Source organism: Nothoprocta perdicaria, unplaced genomic scaffold (genome assembly GCF_003342845.1).
Source record: "Nothoprocta perdicaria isolate Ctin4 unplaced genomic scaffold, notPer1 scaffold_0, whole genome shotgun sequence".
NCBI lineage: Eukaryota > Metazoa > Chordata > Aves > Tinamiformes > Tinamidae > Nothoprocta > Nothoprocta perdicaria.
In genome coordinates, this window is record NW_020454092.1 from 9,883,208 (window position 1) to 9,904,597 (window position 21,390).

At 43.5% G+C, this 21,390-nt stretch overlaps 1 protein-coding gene across 1 annotated transcript in view; it reads left to right on the top strand.

Moving 5' to 3' along the window:
• Nucleotides 1-21,390, top strand: part of PDIA5 (protein disulfide isomerase family A member 5) — a gene marked incomplete at its 5' end in the record, with an annotated part of 94,581 nt that overhangs the window by 42,308 nt on the left and 30,883 nt on the right. The window contains 2 exons of the mRNA XM_026045726.1: nucleotides 52-123; nucleotides 5,211-5,347. Of these exons, the coding sequence (XP_025901511.1) occupies nucleotides 52-123; nucleotides 5,211-5,347 (209 nt within the window). The remainder of the gene's footprint in view (nucleotides 1-51; nucleotides 124-5,210; nucleotides 5,348-21,390) is intronic.

The following is a 21,390-nucleotide window of genomic DNA, read 5'->3' on the forward strand; positions in this document are numbered from 1 at the left end:
TGTTCTTATCTTCCAAGGCAAGTTCTAAAACTGTTTTTGTTCCTTTAATAGGAAAGGAAAATTCCTGTTCCACTTTGAGAACTATGGTGCTACTGCGACAGACATAGCAGAGTGGCTGAAAAAGTAAGACATTGAACTTTGTGCACTCCACCTCTTTTGTACTCTTTGGTATTTGCAGAATGTAATGGTTTAGAACAACCATCTCTCCCTCGTTCCCTCTGCTCAGGAGAGCAAACAAAACTGCCCAACTGAGATTAGTTAAGCTAGGACAGAGAGATTACCTAAAACTTTGGTTTTTAGGATGTATGCCTTGCATTTTAACAGTTGCATTTCATGTGTAATAGGGGACTGTGTACTGAATAAGTGTAGATAATATGGGTTTCATTTCCACTAAAAAATGCCAACATAAATTTCCAATAATCTCTGGTACCCAGACACGATAGATTGCAAGAGGTCTGGGTTTTGCTGAACTTCTAGAATGTATACATATCAAGTGAGCAATTCTCATTGGTTCTTTGGCCTTTAGACAGAGCCTTAAGAGTGTCTCAAGTAGAGACAAGTTCACAGTGCTCTGCATTGCAAGTCATTTTGAAAAAAAGCTGCTTCCTGTCATGATGTGGAGTGGTGTTGAAAGCATTTTGTTCTACCTAAAGACAGCTATTAGCAGACATAAATATTTTGGGTGTTGAATGAGCTGGTGGGCCTAGCAGTTGAGAGGGCAGTTGAGAATAGTGTGTGCAAGGGATAGTCATCCTCAGGTGGTGCAAAGGAGCACATGGGCAGTCAAGTTTGTAGAGCAGCTGGAGAGTGCTTAGGTTCTGTGGTGGTGGAGAGTTGCCTTCAACAGGAAGCCAAGTTCCTCGTCTCTTTGGCATTAGATCATCTTTGAAACCCTCCCTAGTTTGTTGCAGCCAAGGAAATAATTTTAAAATGAGGCCAGCATGGGAAGCAAAAACATAAGAAGGAATAGCTGATTGCAAACCATATGGCTTAGCAAAGCTGATTGAAGAGTGAAGATGTTTCACTTTGATAGTGAGGAGAGGGTAGGGATGTGCACATAGTCACAAGCAGCACAGGGTCGTCAGCAGGAGCAAGCTAAGGGATTCAGGGCTGGGGATGTTCCAGCAGACTGGGGCCCAAGGGTGCAGTGGTGGTAGCATCCCAGTTAGCCTCAGGAGGCACAAATACAGGGCTACAAGGATGATCAGGGGCCTGGAACATCTGCCCTGTGAGGAAAGACTGAGAGAGCTGGGTCTGATCAGGCTGAAGAAGAGAAGGCTGAGGGGGGACCTGGTCAGTGTATACAAATACCTGATCAGTGTCTATCAATACCTCAAGGGAGGGAGTGGGGAGGATGGGACCGGCCTCTCTTCAGTCGTGGTCACCGATACGACTAAACAGCCACAAACTGAAGCAACAAAAGTTCCGCAGGAACTTGAGGAAAAATTTCTTGACAAGCAAGGGTGACAGAGCACTGAAACAGGTTGCCAGGAGGCTGTGGAGTCTCCTTCTCTGGAGATCCTCAAAACTCGCTTGGATGCCGCCCTCTGCCACATGCTCTAGGTGACCCTGCATGTGCATAAGGATTGGACTAGATGATCCCTAAACATCTCTTCCAGCCTTAAAGGTTCTGTGATTCTGTGCTGAAGGGGAGTTCTGCCCTGTGGATCAAGGAGAAGAAATTTGCCTATTGTCTTTAATCCTCTTCTGGGATGTTTAGCTGTCACATGTGAACGGTCAATAGGGCAACTGCAGCAGCGCTCAGGAGATGGTCAGCCCTTGGAGCAGGGATATGCGGCTTCATCACCTGTGCTTTATTAGGCTGTCTGTTCTGCGAGGATGTGGTTATCTTTTGGCTACCACACGTGAAATATTAGATGCTTACAGTGGGTTTTTCCCCTGTCTGCCCACGTAATATCCAGATAATCCCTGTAACAATGCACTGCCTTTATATCAGTGCTGTGAGAGCAAGTGAACAGAGCTACTGGAGGCAACGCAGAACAGCTGCAAGCTCTTTCCAATGATAATCTCTGCTAACAAGCCACTGTGGGCTTTGGCTGGTATTTCAGCAAGCCAGAGTTAAAGACAGCTGTTAGTCTTCACTTAGTGTTCAGTGCAGTCTTATTAGTTTCCCAGAACATGATCTGAGCAGTAGCTCTCCTGCCACTGTTTTTAAGGAAACCATGTTCAGAAATTATGCATGCTTGGGTTTTGCCAGTAAATGATGTTGCAATTAAACCTGTATAGGGGGTAAATCTGCCACATACATAATATATTATTCTGAGGAATCTTTAGTACAAGAAGACAAATGGTATTGCAAGGGTTTGGGGAAAGCTAAGGTTGTAATCAGGTGGCTGCAGGGTGTATGTTCTGTACTTCAGAGTAGTGTAGCACTGAAATGCTTACCAGATAACTCTAGCCAGAATTAAACATTATCATATATATTTTTTTCCTATAATACTGATATCTTGATCAATGTCATCTCGCCTCCATTTGAATGGGGAGACAGACTCCCTTTTCCGAAAAACAGAGAAATATGGTGAAACAGGCAGGAGCTATGGGCCCATGTATGGGCTGTTTGCCATGTAGAGGAAGAAGTGAACCCAGCAAAGATGAGCCATATGAAACGAACTGTTTGTGGACACATAGTAGGCACTACAAAGGAGCAGCTGCTTTCCATCTCCCCCTTCTTCCTCTTCTTTTTCTTCAAAATGGTACTGGTGAACTGCTGAAAGCAGTTAGCCCATGTTAATCTTTTTAGTGGAGCAAGGCAGGGTAAGTTATACAAGTGAATAAAGGTTAGAAATAGTTAAAATATGGAAAGGATGTCAGACATATATTTTTTTCATGCTCTTTTCTCTCAGAACAAGAGCTGAAAGTTTGGGCTCCAACACCTTTCCTGCTGTTTACTGAAGGTGTGTTTTTCTGGAGCTGAAGTGCCCTAATGCATCAGTCTACAGCTTCTTAACCCCTCTTATCTTCCTAATAGACACTGGCTACTATCTAGTGAAGCTTCAGTTATTTTTAAGAGGCAATAGAGAGAAACCATCATATGTTCTTACTCTGGCAGACATTATTATTAGCACAAAAGATGCTATCTTGTATGTACCACAGTTCTTCTCCTAAAATCGCTCTATTTGCACGGTGATGTCGACCTGGATGGCAGGCAAGCTACACAGCTCTTACAATGTCCAACAATGCTTAGTTTCCCTAGCTGGGATTTATTTTATTTGGTTTTCATGGCCTTCTTCTGGGCACTTATTTAGCACCAACTACTCGGCTAAATCAAAAACTTGTTCTTTGTTCTTAATTAGTTCTTGATGGCTCTTCCAGAGTTCTGTCATCCTGAATTGGTCTTTAGGTGTTCAATTTGCTTTGTCTTGGTTTTCAATGACACTTTAGATTTTGCTTGTTGTCTGCTGCAGGCCTTGAGGTGATTCTTAGCAGCTCCTGTGTAGGCTTATTAGCATGCACAGCATTTTAAATTGGGCCATTTGAATAAACATCCTGTGCCCTGTTTTACAAATTCCTTACTGAAATAGGTCAGGTCAGGCCCCGCTTTCGGCTTTCTCCTGGTACGTGATGGTGACAGGGTCCATGTTCATCACTCTCTGCCTACTCTTACGAAAGAAACTCCCCTTCCAAATTCATTAAGTATCACGATGCTCTCTGGAAAGCCCTCATTCTGTCAAGATGCTTGAAGATTATCCCTGTCTCCTATAGGTTTGTTGAGGAAGCAAAGTGATTGTCAGCTAAACGTTGTGACCACAGCATCGTAGAGCACCAACCTTTGCACTGTGGGTTCCCTCTGCCATTTAGGTAGTGAACTTGGGTAGTCAGGGACCTTCCTCCTTTTCCTTATTTCCTACCTGGCAGAATGTAGCTCTATTCCCTATTTTTTTTCCTCTTGGTTCATTTATCATAAGTATACATTACTATTTTGCATGGAATGCTTAATATTCTTGAATCATACCTACTGCCAACATCAACAGAATTTGCTATCTCTTCTCTGTTGTGTCTCTACTGCTTTTTATCAAGCTAGGCTTTCAGCCTAGAAATAAACAAGGCAGAATAAATGAGTTACCCTCCTCTTGCCATTTCTTGTTCCAGGCAGTTAACACAAGAATACATTTTAATCAAAAATAGTACATATACTTTCGCCAAAGATGGGGCCACATCCAGACCTGAATTTTGCCAAGGAATTTGGGGAATTCCTTTAGGGTATTTGGGGCTCATTACTACAACTGTCAGGGGTCATACAGCTGCGTAGTCTGACTCTAAATGTTTCTATGTTTGGGTGTATTTTGTACAAAGTACTTTATTAAACGTCCAATCAGTGTAGTTTAGCTCAGATCTGCCAATTTCTCTTTTTGATAATTGCAATACATTTGTAAAATTAGTAAAAGCAAAGAGTGCCACGTGAGTATTGCAGAGGAGCTTGGATTTGGTTTCCAGATCTGTCAGGGTGTCTTTGAGCAGTCATTGTAATCTCTGGCTCTGATCCATCCACGATAGTTAAGCTCCCATGCAATCTTAGTGGAGTCAGTGGCACGTGTTGCTTATCTTTTAGATCAAGCACGTGGCCAAGTGGCTTTGCTGAATCGGGCCTGCAAGCCCCTCCAAATGCAGCCACAGGGTCCTAGCGGTATTGAGAATAAACCCAATATGTGCCTGGGGAAATGCCCCCCGAGAACAGGTTGCTGGCAGGCAGACCACGGCCCTGACACTGCTGCTCTCCCTTTCTCAGCCTTATTCCTGCTGCAGGGAGATATTCAAGGTGGCTGCTTAGATTGGCTCTTTCTGCACGGTACTTTTTCCTTTCATTTGTGATGGCTCCTGTGAACTACTAAGTGCAAACGTTGTGGAAATAGGGAGCATCCTGCTGAGCAGGTTAAAAGACTAATAGAAAATGTGTCTGAGTTTTATAATATAATAACAAAGCAGTCTGTTTATCTCCCCACTCTATCCCCTTCCATTTTTGATATGTCCTTATGAGCTTCCTGTGGATTCTTTTTTCTTCTTCCCCTGTTTTTATCTAGGTTTCAGTGCTTATCAGTTCCGAGCGGGAGCAATTATAGAAGCCGTTTAGTAGGGATAGAATGTCATGTATTGGCATTTACACAAAGTGGTTTCTTGCAGAATTACTTGCAAAAATGATTGCTGTTCAGCAGCAAAGAGCTGCTTTTCAGCTGTGTCTATTTGTCTTGCAGTCCACAGGCACCTCAGCCCCAGGCTCCAGAGACTCCTTGGGCAGATGAGGAAAATGTAGTTTATCACCTGACTGACGAGGACTTCGACAAGTTTATAAAAGATCATTCATCTGTGCTTGTGATGTTCCACGCACCATGTGAGTTTGCTTTTTCTATTCCATACCCCGATACGAATGCTTGCTAGTAAAATCAATAATTTTCTCTGCCGGTTTCTTGGAGCTGTGAATCCCAGGTCCAGGCTTCTCTCATTTGTGTTGATTCTTAAATACACAGGCATTAAATGCTTGTGAAGTTGCTGGCTTTAAGTTGAGGAAAGAGCTCAAGAACTAAGAGCCTCTGAACCTCTGTTGGCTGCTAATGCTTCAGCTGAGCGCTGGAGTGTCTCGCTTCCCCTCCTCTGCTGCAGTTCCTGTTCCCTGGCAATGTATGGGGTGATGGCCACTGTACATTGTGATAAAATGTGGCAGAACTTCACTGCAGCTTATGAAATGTGTTTACTCATGGTTTAACTAGTTGCACCTGCATAGCTGACCCTGCAGATCCTTGGTACTTGCAGTTGAAGGGTCAGACGCAAGCGCACTGTGTGGGCTGGTGCGCAGCTTGTCTCCTCTCCCCGCTGTGCTGCCAGCTGCATTTAGATGAGATGTTCATTTTCGTGGTCACAGATTTAAGGCTAGGGCTCTGGAGGCTGCCTGTGTGCTCACAGCTGAGGGGCTTGGCACGGATGCTGAAATCCTGCTCCTCTTTAATCCAGTAGGAGTTAGCACTTTTTTGAAGATCTGCCCGTGAGACTGATTCGAAAAACACACCATAATGAATTTTGCTTTTGCCTAATGAAATGTCTAGGGATTTGAGCCATTGAAGCAGGCAACTGACTGCTGTTTTGTTGCTCTGTTAACTGGATTGTGCTTAATAATGAAAGCAGGACTGGACATAAACACCTAGTTTGAAAACGAAGGCATGAGTAGCAGAACTGATGAAGCCGGTTTGCTAAGGGGTCACCCTTCGCTACCCAAATCCTTCCTTCTCCTGGGCTTCCTGGTGTTCCTGGCGTGCAGGAGGCAGCAGGCGCTGCTGCTCGTCTGGGGCTCCTGCCTTGCTGGTTTGGTTGGGCAACTGCTGCCAAAGTTTGGGAGAATGGAGGGAGGGCAGGAATCAACAGGCTGGTCCTACCACCCTTAACCCCTTAAAAAACCCAATTAAACATATACACACAGTTACAGCTAAATTTCTAGCAAATCCAAGGTAGTTATGAAGCTGAAGATTATTTGTTTTATTTATTCTTCTTTAAACAGGAATAGTATAATTTTAGGGATAAAAATGCTATGTGACCCCTTTGGAAAGGAGGGGCACTTGTAAGCAGGTACTTTCTGTTTTAAGGGGCATTCTGTGCTAAGGTACCTTATTCCTTTTGGCAAATGTTTCAAAAGAAATCAGAACTGGGCTGCTGTAGTCGTCTTATAATGTGTTCCAGCTGCTCAAAATTGGAATAAAGAGTGTTCCTTGCTGGAACAACTCCATTCTTAAAGGCAAGCAGAAAATTTGGGCTATGTATGCCTTAATACATTTAAATTACATTCAGAAAATTTCTGCGGAAGAGAGGTAGGTGGTAGTGACATGCCTGCGTGTGGAATCCAGCTTGCAAATGTGCAAGGGATCTGCTCTTGTAAGAATCCTCTGCGGACATCCTCAGCAGAGAGTGGGCTTGCAAGCTAATTAACAACAGGCAGCTATCATAGGCAGTTATCTCCATGATTAAGAGATCTTCTCCAAGCACTTAAATTTGCTAGTGGAGTCACCTTATGAATATTAGGACATAAATTAATCTAGTAAAAGCAGTGGTAAAGGCAGAGGATGTCTTCTTTGCTTTAACCTTGCTAAAGCTTAGATTGTGAGAGTATCTTCTTTTAAAATTAACTATTAATTTTAAAAAATCTTGAGGAAAAACATACAAAATAGGCCAAGAAGTTAGGATACACTTCTGTGTAATTAAGAATAAATAAGGGGATTTCAGCACTGGGCTGGAATTAGCAAATACTTAAAACCCATGCTGGGTTCACGTGGCTTGGAGTGGGGATTTTTGGTTGTTTTTAATGTGCTATAAATCTTGTGTTTATGAGAAGTTCTTTTACCAGAGGCAGAATTATGGCACTGATGCTTTAATTACAGTTTCTTAGTGGGCTGGGTAAGGCACTAATAGACTGTAGCATTAAAAACGTCTAGGAAATTCCCCTTTCCCCCACCTTAGTGCAGGAGATGCAGATAGAGTTGAGCCAAATATCCCTGGTAAAATAGCTCTTACTTGCAGACTTGGGCACCGTGGTGATTATGGCCAACTGTATCTCCATGCCTGTGGCTGCTGGAGCTTGTCCCCAGGGATAACACTGTAATTATTTACAATCAGCTGCACTTACCAGCCCCATTAAAGATGTCACCGCATTTCCATGACGTGCAGCCTAGTGGAACTTGGTGCAGCTAGAGCAGCTCCGTGCAATTTAGATGTATCAGGAAAGTCTGTTACATGCAGCTTGCTCCTCTTGATATCAAAGATTTACAGCTTTTCTGAAAGGGCTTAGAACAGACATGAAATAGCAGATAGGCTGTTTTGAGTCATTACCGCTGGCCCTGAGAAACGTGGGCGAGTGGGTGGAGGGGATGAATTCACTCTGCAGGTCACTTGGGACATGAAGCAGGATTTTTAACCTTCTGAAACTCTTTTGTTAAAGCTCTTAAGAGGATGTTCTGCAAATCTGAATGTTTAGAGTAGGTAAATGATAACTCGGGCAGCTGCGAGTTTGAAGGCTCTTCTCCTCCCTAGCTATCTGAGCAGAGCGTGCATTGCTGCTCACCCTTTTATTCAAGCATTTTGCAGGCTTTTGTAATTGCTGGTGGGTATCTTGTTATCCCAGGTATATCTGAGCATCCTGAGCTGTGTTCAGCATAGCTCTTCATCACCGAACACCTGATGAAGTGGTTTACTTATTGCAGGCTTCTGAAGTGTGTTTTTGTGTGTGCTGTTATACCTAGAGGCTTTGGTTATGAACTGGGATCTCTTGGCACGTCCTGTTGTACCAAAGGAGAACAAATAAGTGGTGCTTGCCCTCCCAGGATTTGACTTTTTTTTTCCATGGATTGATGATTTTTGCTAATACAAAATGGCACGTTTCTGTTAACAGTCCTATTTCTGAGACTGTGACAGAAGATGGACCATTGTGAACAAGCATGGATTGGCCTCACTGTGGAATTGGAGCACACCAACCAAAGCCACTAGGACACAGGGGCACCTCTACAGCTTATTGTAGTCTTTTGGCAGCAATGGAAGTAAAGGCTCCATACGTGCCTCATTGTTCATGTTATAGGCTGATCTTTTTCTTTAGATGCTCAAAATGAGAGCTGGATTCTGAATGTCTCTGAATGTGGTGTATATTGCTAGTCACATGTTATTAAATGCTTTAGTGAGATAGGGACTTGATGGAACTTGCACTTTCAAAACACTTGAGCACAAAACAAGTTTTTTTTTTAATTTTTTTCCTTTTGTCCATGTCAACCTATTTGCTGAGTGAAGTGCAATTTTTAAAGTAATGTCAAGAAACTTGCTGAATTAGTGGAACCTGCTGTCTTTTTGGATTGGGTTTTGTCAGAGGAACAAAAGCTCCATGAATTTCCCTTCCTTCTTTTTTTGCAGCATTTCTCTCCAAAGTGTGATCTTGGTCCTGCACAAAATAAGTCTAACCAAGTCACTGATGAGTCGATTCAAATGCTGCTTGAAGGATGTTTAAAGTTGTGGATTGAAGTTAAAATCAATAGAGAAATAGGTTTTGAGAGTGTCTGCTTTTCATGCATAGGAGTTTCCTTAATACCAATGACACTGCTAACGCTTTAGAGTGCAGCTGTTCCTGTACCTCATGCGGAGTAACCTCCTGGCACCACCACGAGCTCCAGCTTCTCCTGATGTATTCAGCAAGTGCAGATCTTTGTAGGCAGGCCCTGTTAGTTATGAATGATAGAGAGTCTCTGATTGCTGGGGTTGTTTTTCCACCCAGAGGTAAGTCCACAATCCTGGAGTGATCATAGAATCATAGAATCATAGAATGCCGAAGGTTGGAAGGGACCTCAGAGGTCATCGAGTCCAACCCCCCTGCTCATGCAGGGTCACCTAGAGCACGTGGCACAGGGCTGCATCCAAGTGGGTTTTAAAGATCTCCAAAGAAGGAGACTCCACAACCTCTCTGGGCAGCCTGTTCCAGTGCTTTGTCACCCTCACAGTGAAGAAATGCTTCCTTAAGTTCCTGTGGAACTTCCGATGCTTCAGTTTGAAGCCATTTCCTCTAGTCCTATCCCTGCTCACCACTGAAAAGAGGCCGCCCCCCTCCTCCTCACTGCCTCCCTTGAGGTATTTATACACGCTGATCAGGTCCCCCCTCAGCCTCCTCTTCTCCAGGCTGAACAGACCCAGCTCTCTCAGCCTTTGAATGATGCCAAAGGTAATGGAGGGAAAAAGTGTAGCATGGCCCTACTATTACCAGGCATGTGCATTTGCTTTCTAAAGGACTAAACAGTAAGATGTTTTTTCCTTTCCTGCGGTGCTTCTGCTTTGTACATAAGCTTACAACTATATTAACCTGTCTTCTACCCATCTCCCTTCAGAGGACTTTTTCAGAGACATTATCTAACTGGCAATTACAGGACCTAGGATTAGAAAAAAAAGTTGATGTCCTTACTGTGATACTGGAGCTATCACTGTTTTCCTTCCCAGATAAGGGAGGAAGGCAAGAGATACTCAGCCTCCATTCTTTCTCCTTAAATTCTCTTGGAATCTGATTTGAAGCTGCAGCCCTGATGCACCTCTTCTTACTCCCTTCTAATGGAAGGGAGTGCGAGAATAAATCTTGATGATAAAATGCATTGCAGTTTTGATGCTGTTGAAATGTCCATGAAATTCCTCAGATAATTTCTCTCCCTCCATAAACCAGCCCAATAAATTACACAGTTGATGCTTTCTAAAACCAAATACTCAGCTGTACAAGTTTTTAATTGCACTGGGAGCTGTTTTATCAATTCAGCTTTGAGAAAAACTTCACACCCTTCTTCCCTCCACCCTTCCATCCATTAAAACTCATGCTTTTAGCCACTTTGTGGCTTCATTATTAAGAATACCAGCCAGTTAACCCAATAAAAGATGAGGATTTCCTGCATCTAACCAAGAAGCAGGTTAGATGTCTCCCTGAGCACACGCTGTCATTGGCTTCAGTGAACTTGGTTTTGTTTGCTACCATTGCATGTGGAGAGTCTAGAATATAGGAAGCTGTTGCTCATTTTATATATATAAAAAAAGTTATGGGCACATTTTGGTTTTGCTTTAACTGGATTTTGCAATTATAAATAGATGTTCCATTCAGACCCCAACTGGTTCCTTGTGAAAGCAAGCTCCGTTCCAGTCAGCACTAATTGGTATTTCTGTTGGCAGCCTCTACAGAAGGGCCATGGGTTGAATAGGCTGAAGAATTAATTTACTGTGCAGCCTTAAAAAAAATAGTCCTTCCAGCACAGGTCAGCAGCAGCGTGGCACTCGCAGCCCTTCATAAATAAATAAAATCTTCTGAAGTGCTCTTTCTACCTGATTCATGATTCAATCAAAGATACTTTTTTCCTACCCTCCCAGCCCTTAAGAGAAACAAACGTAGTTGACGCCAGTGGAAGCTGAAGAGTTTTGGGTTATCCAGATAATAAACAGCATTGAATGTGGAATAGATGGAAATATCTGCTAATTTCTGTGGTCCTCACCATATCTAATACACTTGTTACTTAAGAATAAAACGTTGGCTGTGTTCTGTGGCACAACTGTTCTGTACAACTTCTGCCATTTGCCTTTAAGTGTATAGACTCTAGGATGAAGCCAAAAGTAGGTAGGTGGGAAAACTGCTGTTGTTAGAACCCATTGGCACTTTTTTTTTTAAATCATTTCTAGTGGTTACTCCTGAGAAGCTTGAACTTGCATTTATTGATGGTTATCATTTTAGTTCAGGTGGAGAAGACTCTTTCATCATGAAAGTCTGTCTTCAAACCTCAGTCTTGGCATCAGCCAAGCTGAGCAGCTTCAGAGAAGAGAGAAGCACCCAACTGGTGTGTGCGTAAGTAGGTCTCAGCTTCCCAAGAGCAGCTTTAGAAGTAGTAGAGCTACCTCCTGCTCATGCCCCAATGTTTGGTCTCTTTGCCTTTGTTTTCAGCTTTCTAAGTTTCTTCATTCCTTGGTGGAAGACAATTTTGTATGAGAAAGGCTTATTACGCTGCAGAAGCATTGAGGATAGGGAGAAGGCCAGCTTCTCAAAGTGTGTTTTAACTATACGAAAGGATAGGGAGTTTTAAGTTGAACGCTTGGTAGGATGTAGCTCTCATTCAGAAGTTTTTCCTTGAGTGTCCTGAAAAGTCTTTTCATAAGCCTTGAAAATCTAATCTTACATATGAACTCTGCTTCTTAAATTGGACTTTCCCTATTGACAGTGCTTTAAAAATTCTTGTGACCATCATTCTGTAATTCTGTAATCGCAGGAGAAAAGGAAGGCAGATAGTTTTGTGCCCATTAGTTGCAGAGAGAAAGGATTACTAGAAATTTTGTGGTGTCCGAGAGCTTTCCAGATGCTGTACCGAGCTGATGGAGCTAGATTTACTAGTCCATGGGTCTGAACCATGGACCCTACACATGTCAGGATATATGTTGTGTGCTTGTCTTGCTCCTATCAGAGCCCGTCTTAAGTCCTCTTCTTTCATAGTAATTGGAGAAAGCTTTGAGTGAGGGAACCTGCCTCTGGACCATCACGTAGGTTGTAGGCAGGGCCTGGCTGTGCATCATTTCTTGGTGGAAAGTGTCCAGGATTTGGGCACAGGTTGCAATGCCCCAGTTCCCTCAAGCTTGAATTGCTGTGCAAGAGCACTTGCACAAGGAGCGAGTTCAGAGTCTGGAGAGTCACACAAGGAGCGAGTTCAAGGAGTTCAGAGTCTGGAGAGAGAGGTGAAAGGAAGAGATCAGCTTCAGGCTGGCATAGCATTTTCTGACTTTTTGCATCCTTGAGGTGCTTGACTTTGATGTTGCCTTAATGCATTTTTAATGTATAATAAGCTTTTCCTGGACAAGCATAATTTGTGCCAAGTTTCTGTTCATTGTATGTATGCACTTCTTAGCTGAACTCCTAACACCCTTCCTGGCACGCTCTGGGAGCAGATAGATTCTTCACTTCAACCAGATGAGTTCTTGGCTCCTGACTCCGCTTCTAGTGAGATGAACAAGTTTTGGCTGTTGATTTTGCAAGATAAGGATCATAAAACTCAGCCTAGATTAATCAATATTTAAAAGCACTTGAATCTACAACAGGGTGTTGCTTGATAGGATATGTATTTAAATATCAACAAAAGAAATCTTGGGGAATGTAAACAGATCCGTGCAATGACTTGCCTCATTAAACTAATTACAGGAACAGTTTGCAGCAGGGCTCTTGGGCACATGTGTTAAAGCAAGAGTTACTGAAATGCAGCAAAGTAGGAAAATGAAGGACCTGACATAGTAACTTTTTTTAATGATCATCCCACCTCATTTCATGAGGATTTAGAAATAAAAATCAATGTGGGGTTTTAGTGGTACTTAATGTAAATAAGAGAGAGGAGAGTATAAAAATTCTTATAACTAGATTGAGCAGTAAAACTTGATGGGATGCCTAATGAAGGGGGTGAGGGCAGGAGAGATGGTCTATTGTCTCTTGCCTGTCATCCCTTTGATTGTGTAGCATGCAGTTTGTATAAGATGATTGCCATTTGGAAGTGCTTTGTGCTCTTTGAGCAGACTAACGTCATAAAAAGAGATAATCCAGTGATAAAAATGATAGTCTAGGCCTGGAGTCATACAGGTTTAGTCCCTTCCTTTGCTTCAGTTTATAAAACCGTGACCCAACTTGCTAAATCTTTGTCTCTGTTTGCAGTCTGAGAAGCAGAGATGCCATTTCAAGCTGCATGCAGGTTTTATGTAGTGGTTTACATATGGACTCTGGGAGCCTCTGCTATTGCAGTGATTGGTATGAGAAGCCATATGGTAACTGAAAAGAAAATTGTGAAGACTTCATTGACGTGAAGGATGTAGGGCTGTGCCTTCTGTGTTCGTTGACCTGTTGAGGAGAAGCAGCTGGGCCTTGGTGAAGAAGGACCACGTGTGCTGGGAAGGGTGCCCTGTGCAAACCTGGCCAGGGCTGCTGGCGCTGGTGGCTCACGGAGTGGCTGGAGTCCATGTCTGGACCACAACAGAGGACCCTTGGCTTTTGGGACTTAGCCTGGTGACAGGAAGACCACCAAAAACAGCCTCTCAGTGCTGTTGTGGTCACTCTACCTGCAAGCAGGAACAGGACCTACTGCTGTCACTGGGGAATGAGAGGGGGCTGGAACAAAGATTGAATAAATTTCTTGTTAGCAGTTTGGAAACTGATGAGAGTACACAGAAGGATAACAGAAGAGGAAAGGATGGAGTTGAACTGTAGATATTTGGGTTCTGTTGAATCTGGGGCATTTGTTCAAAGCGCATCACTGACTGCTAGGCTCCAGTAGGGAGCGATTAGTTCTCCATTAAAGACAACATTTAGGAATGCTATTCTAATCAGAAAAATATCTTCCCATAAGCGTGTGGCAGGTGGTGTGAAGGGAATATCAGTTCCTTTGGGGATTTGCTGCTTCATTTCTCCCTTTACTGTTGCTATCCTTCTCTCCTAAAAAAGTCCTCCCATCTAACTGAGGCTAGTGTAGAGGGCTAGCTCCAGCTCCTGGGGAAGCATGGGGTCAGCTGAAAGGGGACAGCAGAAGGAAGGCTCACCCTGTCCTCCTCTCTTCTTAGGGTGTTTGAGCAGATTATTTAATTATTCATCCAAGGGGTCTGTTAAAGGTCTGCTGTAATTGTAGCTGGCCTTTTTGTCTAGTGAAAGTCTTGCTTAGCGATGGATTAATGTCAGCTCAGTAGGATGAGGTGTTTGTTTTGACTGAACATGCACAGTTTGGAGATGAAATGGGCAGGAAATACAGAGGCACCAGCCACAGCACTGAGACTTTCCTTGGGCTTTTGTGGTGGCCTCTGAGTGTGTGGACTGGGTGACTTTATTGCCGCCAACTCGACCTCAGTGTGTTTGTAAGCCCTTAAGTCCTTATAGGAATGAAGCATAGCTTATTTTATAGATTTACTTTGCTTGCCTCTAATGACTGTTAACGGTGAGAATTAGTTTTAAGAATTAAAGCGGCCGGGTTTATTTCTTCTGAAATAAATTAATTTCCTTGCCTGGATGAACTTAATATACAGTGCAGAGCTCACTTTTGGAAATTGCCTTACAATATCTCTGCTATTTGAATCATTACCGGCAGAGTTTTCATTATCAAGTTTATCTTCCTTAGTAATTTATGGCTTGAATTTTTATTATGCTATGGAATGGAGAATAGGGAACTTGCTTTAAAGGGCAAGTAACAAGCAGAGGAATTTATAGTGCAAGGTTGTTCTCCTGTCTGTCCGCTCCTCATGCCCTTTCAGATGATGACTTGGCAAGTGATGCTGCCTTTCTGAGTTATTCATAAATTAATGCACTGCTTTGGTATTGAGGCCCTGTGCCGATGGTGGAGGTGCATCTTGTGGGGTCCTGGCTGCTTGTGGTTGGTGAACATCCCACTGTGCTTTCCTGGGGCTTACTCTTATTGGTAACTTAAGCAGTAGCCCCTGTGAGCATTGCTTTAATACCCCAAACCTTTAGTTTTGTCTTTAGAATGTAAGAACTTTCCTAGCAAGATCGTTGTATTACATCCATTTTGCTGATGTTTTGTACAAATGACATCTGAGATGATCATTTGCTTACTGGGCTGTTCCTCTGAACCCTGAACCCAAGGTCAGGCCTCCCTGGTCTAATCACCCCTGTGGGACATGGACATTCCTAAATTTGAAGTGTAAAATGTTTCTTAGCGGGGTAGGAAGAGCGAGGGAAAATGGTACAGCTTCCTTTCCTTTCCCAAAGCAAAATGTTCTTGGTTATTTAGCAGTGGGAGGAGACTCATTTTTTGGCTATGGAAAAATTATGATATACTCAAGAAGGAAAACGTATGGTGGTGGTTTTTTGCAAACTCGCAACAGTTTCACCTTAAGGCAGCCATGCTATAATCTCTCATCTCAATAAGGAAAGATTAATTTTCAACACCTACTCAAAGCCATGATCCTCAAAATTGGTGTAGGAAGTGTAATTCATATCTCCTCGTACCAGCTGATCCTCCCTCTTTGGCTACTTTTCCCACCCAGGAGGGGTGGTAGGAGGCACCATCTCCCAAAACTGATTTCTACCAGTTGCATCATACAGCTTTGACTAACAGGCTGTATACATGTAGCATAAGCACCAGTAGCTGGAAGCTGAAGCCTGATTTGGAATGAAAATAAGGGCTTTTTTTATTGTTTTCCTTCTTATTGAAAGAAGATTAGCTTTAAAGAGCATTCCTGGACGTGTGCTGGATTCGATGCCATGGAAGAGGAGAGTGTATTTTGAGAAGTTCACTCCTGAATCAACAAGGGTTCCCTGCAGAGTTAAATGCAGAGAGAGGCTGCTCTCTGAGGACAGTATGGAGCAGAAATCACTGTCTCCACCTAACTTAGGGAGCCAAGAGAGGTAACAGCCTGTGGCTGCAGTTAGCTTTGCAGAATGTTTACCCTTTCCCCTTTGTGCCTTTACATCAAAAAAGGATACGCTCCAGTGTGACCAGAAATGAAGGCAGAAGCATCTAAATGAATTTCCTTGTCCTGTGTTGCTCAGAAGGTCATAAAAGTCATCGTTCTTTAAATCCTCTGAACACTGTATTTATAGTCATTCTTATTTCATCTTTTTCTACTGTGATTTTTCCTCTGTCATGGTCTGTTGCTGACTGAAGGGAGCCATTTGGCTGGAGCTGTGAAAATGGCATGAATGCAGGAAGGATTCCTGGAGAATACGCTTGGTTAAGCTCTCTTTTAAGTTTGATCTGATTTATCTTACATAATGCTGTGGTCTGAGAGTCTCTTTAAACAAACATACAAACAGGAAGGGTAAAAAAACAAAAAGCTGTAGCTGTCTGAAATCTGTTGTGCATCTCTTCTGGTGAGCAGCTTCTGAGATGTTTGGGTCAACAGTTACACTACCCCAGAGAAGATGATCCAGGTTTGACTGAATGCAACACCCGAACTTCCCGGGGAGACTGTCTGGGCTGGGGTTGCTGCTGTTGTGGCAAGTTGCACCAGTGAGAGAAGGATGGCCAAATTCCAGGCGTTTTCCATCCCAACTGCCTGGTGATAAAGGTGGGGATGAGGCACCCTGCTGCTCTCCTGGCACTAGGGTGGAATGTGCACCCCACACCAAGTAGGTAGAAAGAAAGGGAAGGATACACAAAATTTCTTAAACCTCTAGTCTTTTATGAAGAGTTTGTAAGCAAGTCCTGTGGGATGTGATTATGGCCTGTATATAAGGCAATCAAGTTTCAAGGACCATTGTAACTATTAAGCAGGTGTGAAGCCAGCACAGCCCCACATGCATGCCTGTGGTTACAGAGAGAAGTTGCTTTCAGTATTTATTTATACCCCCTTCTCCCCCCATTTCCCTGACAAATTTGTGAGTGATTTTCTCATCAGATGTCTGCAATGCAGAAGGTAAATTATGCAAGCTGTTATAGTTTATGCTCTCCTACAATGGTAAAAGAATTGTAATCTGTCTCGTGTCAAACCTTAGAGCTACTCTGTTATACGATGCATAAGAAATCTCTGTGCATTAAAGACTTTCATGACAGAGGAGAATACATTTGTCGTCTTGAATAGGTGATGTGTAGGCTGGGACTCTGTGTCCTTGCCCTAGCTTCAAGGAATAGTCTTTTTTCCCCCATTCTGCCCACCTACTYTTGCTCCATGGGTATAGGTATATGATTCAGTGTTAAAAACAGGGCACACACAAATGCTGTATTGAGAAATCACTGCTCTGAGATTGAGAATGGAGAAGTCCAAGTGGCAGCCTGGTGTTACGTGTCTAGGGAACCAAGGTAGGCCTGAAGTTTTTGACGTCTTTTTTTCCCTTCCAGGTTGTCTATAAATCTTTCATGAATTTAGCCCGAACTCCCAATGACCTGCTTGCTAAATGCAGGACATGTTTTGGGCTTCAGATTTGTTTTCCTATCAGGTTAATAGAAGTATTTGTGGTATGCAGCCGTAGATGAACATGGAGATGGCACGATAACAGTAAATAGGTGGTACATRATAGCAGTATCAAAGCAGCCTACCAATAGCAAGAACTGAATGATTCTTTAAAACCTTTATTTGCATTTAGTTTGTCTCTAGGATTTCGTGTCAGAAATTCCTTATCTGCAGGTACCTGGATGTTGGCCTTTATCTCTTGCTTGTCACGTACCTTCCTTCGCTTCTGATCCTCAGCCAATGTTGTGCTGAGATGAGAAGACGTGACTGAAAGCTCCGTGTTTGTTTACGTAGCCAAAATAACCTGAAAGAAGTAAACAATAAGTGACAAAGAATCAGAGAGATTTGTCTTCTGGAGACAGCAATGTGTTCTGCATATGCAGTAGCCTAGATGGTGCCTGGTCCTTTTCTGCTTGTTCTTTTTGGAGAAAACAATATTTTTAATGATAGGAGTGTTTGTTAGTAGCTCACTTCTGCAAGAGTTTGGAGCAACTGCGCTCTGTGAATCTCCACAGTGGTGCCAAACAYGTTGCGGTGAGCACATACAGTTGTTTATTTGGGAAGAAAATCTGCATTTCTATTCAGTGAAAGCTGTTTTTTCTGTGCAAGGGACTCAGTTCAGTCCCTGAAGTCCTTAAGCCAGGGAAGATGTCCTAGAGAAAAGCGTATACGCTTTTTTACACTCTCCTTTACAAGATACACCTTACAGGTGAGAAGGAGAGCGTGGCAGTGCCTTTGTTGTTACACTCTTCCTAGAGAGGAAGACCTGAGATGCTCAGATTCTCATAATAGTGGTCAACTGCCTTGAACGACTGTCTACTGTGGTGGGCCAATAACTTCGACTTATCTCTCTGCTGCTTCTAGGACGGTACTGATGTCTGCGCAATTTTTTTTTGCTGGAAGAGAAACTGCTACCCAACCTTTTAATTTAAGGTTTGAAAGTGGAAATTAGAGTTGCCTTTACTTGTGTCCCATCTGTGCAGTGGCTGTAGCCCCTGCAGCGAGTCCTGCCCAGGTGTGAGCTGCTCGGTGTGTTCGATTGCCCATCCTTGGCTCTGCTGCTCGCCCTGCGAAGGCAGCATCGCGCTCTGCACTCTGATGTGACCTCGCTCGTGTGCCCCTTGAGCTGTGTCCCCTGGTAGGAGATGACACCCTCTGCACTGGAGTGACCTGGAGACCTTTACATGCCACCGCTGCCAGGTGCAGCTGAGCTGCGTGACAGCAGCCATGTGGAAGGAGGGGACTGTTTATCTGCTGGCTACGTAGTGCAAACGAGAATGGTGACTGTAAATGAGCTGGGGAACAACTCTTATTCCATTTAGGCATCTCTTTTAAAAGCAATTAGCAAGAGCCTGTCTTCTACCAGATGTCCTTGTACTAATTTTTGTAAACTTTGACTTTTTTCCTGTCTTGTAGCAATATTACACTTGCTCCATGTACTCTTTTCCCCTTGGGCACTGTGGAGCCTTGCAGACTTGGGTGTCCTTCTGTGTGAGCAGAGCAAAATGATGGATTGAGAGGTGAAATGAGTTGTCCAGTGAGTCTACTGAGCCCTGGCCGGGTTTCATCCCCTGGGATGGAGATCAGCTCTCACCTACACCTGGGAGCAGCTCCCTATGCCCTGCTAGCAGGGAATGGGGCTGCAACTTGCAGCTCTCTCCTCTCCTCTGTCTTGACCTGGAGAGCTTCAGCGGTCCTGGCAGGCTGCAGAGMATTGCATTGCTGTTAATTGTAACCTCCTTTCTGCTCCAGGATCGAACAAATCGCTTCCCTTTTCCACATTTTTTCTTTTAATGCCTGGATGCACTTACCACAGTAGTGTGTCTCCTAAGAATACACCTATCAAAGACACTTGCTGCAAAAGCTGTTGGCCTCCATCCACGATCCCGGCAGTTCTTAAGCAGCACATTGGAGTATCTGGATTAAGGAACTACGGATTGTTGTTACTTTCCTGTTCTTTTTTTTTTTTTCCCTTTTAACAAATAGAGAATATAAGCTGAGAAGGTTAGCACAGAGGTGTACAGCTGCTGCTGAACAGCGTAATGTACCGTTCAAAGGAAAGGCAATCCTTGTGTTTCTTTTAAATGGCCTTTTCATTGGCCTTGAAAATGTAATGGTAATACTCGGAAGATTATTGAAAGGCAGGATAAATAATCATGGGGCAGATTAATTGATTTGCAATGTGTGGATCTGACTTTTAACTCAAGTCTCTCCTCCCCTCAGTAGTAGATGAAAGCAGACAGCAGAATGCAGAAGAAGGAAATGACAATAATTTCTTAAAGAAGGCCAGTAGAAGCCATCTATTTATCTGTACATTATTCTTGCTATGGGAGAAGCTCTAGGTGTTTGTTTTCCCATTTGAGATTCGGTGGAATGTGATAGCTTTTTTTCCACTTCAGAATATCACACTCTTTTCTGTCATTGGTATAAAAAGCATTGCATGAGAAAGATTGGAGAGCTTCAGATTGTGTTTAAACATCTTCACTTCCTCTTACTTCCTCTTAAGAGGAAGATCTTCCTCTTGAGTGAGGAAGCTTTATGAAGGTATCAGCATGAAGTTCATGAAGGAACCTAGCACTATGATACGTAGAATATCTTTCTCAAATGCTTTGGATTGTTTAGTTTCTGTGGCAAAGTGCACCTGACTTCACCCCATACACACACAGGCACTTCCTCAGTGCATAGATATGGTGAAAGCTTGGACTGATCTGTTACTTCTGTGTGATCAAATCTGCTATGAATGACTATAGGATAGAATTTAGGCCATGTGTGCATGCAGCAAGCAAGAGCGAGTAGCTTGAGGTTTATTCTGATCGGGGAGCATACCCTGTAACGTCTACCAAGGCAGAAGTACTCCTGCAAAAAAATCATTCTCTTCTAACGCATTTGAGCTAACTAACTCAGTCAAGTTCCCAGGTGCCTGAGCTGAGGTAGTCAACCTCATCCTTATTAGAAATAAGGAAAAGCACAAAATGGATAAAGATCCTTACTCCTAAAAGGAGAAGTAAATCGCTTTGGGCAGATGTTGAAGTGAACTGTGAGCTTGTTCCACACCCATAGGCATGCAAGTTTTATGAGGGTGGCAAATAAATCATTTTGCTCCTCTCTTTTATGTTCTTAATGAAGAGCAGTACTGAGACTGTAAGTAGTCCTCAGTCTTTTCCAGCTTCTTTCCAAGTTTGCCTTTGGAGCTGCCCCTGAGGCTGGTCCTGGTGAGGTCTCCCCACTAGGCAAAGAGCAAATGGGCCTCCTCCAGCTCTGAGGTCGCCTTGTTCTGCTCTGAAAACCCTGGTATTGCTCACAAGAAAAATGCGGATGTTTTAAAATTGCAATTGCTGTACTAACCAGCACAGTTCTCAGCTAGTTCAAAACCAGAGTCTCAAACCAGAGTTCAGTATGGGACAAACCACTGGGGTATTTTCCTTAATTCTCAGGTCAGGTTTATAGACTTGATGCAATAGTATGTTCAGGGCTGCAGTTGCAGCTGTGACCGTGCTTATAAACGTGCCATGGAAGTGTTTGGGGATGTGCTGTCRTGGCCGGAGCTCTGCCCAAGTCCCTTTTTGCTCCAGGGAAGTTGCACCTTCACGTCCTGTCACTTCGAGGCGGTGAGCGCTCCTCAGCTTGTGCTCTATGAAGCATGCTTGTCTGCTTGAGTTCAGGTTTAGCTTTGTGTCTGCTGCCTGTGCCGTTCATCCCATTAGCGGGAATCAAAGCAGTGCTGAGAAACAGTCTTGGGTTTATTTTATTTTAAACAATGGTATAAAAATAGTGGCTGAAGCTCTATAGAAACAGATTTCTGACCATGTTTTCAGATATGTCTTTGAAAAGCTCAGTGACATCTGGGCTTTCGAGCACATTTTCCAGCCAGGGAGCACAAAGCAGAGCGCTGCACTCGGGAGCAGAGCCCGGTGAGGGCCGCGTCRCGACGGGACAGGAGAGCACCCGGTGTCCCCCTTGTCACCTCTACCT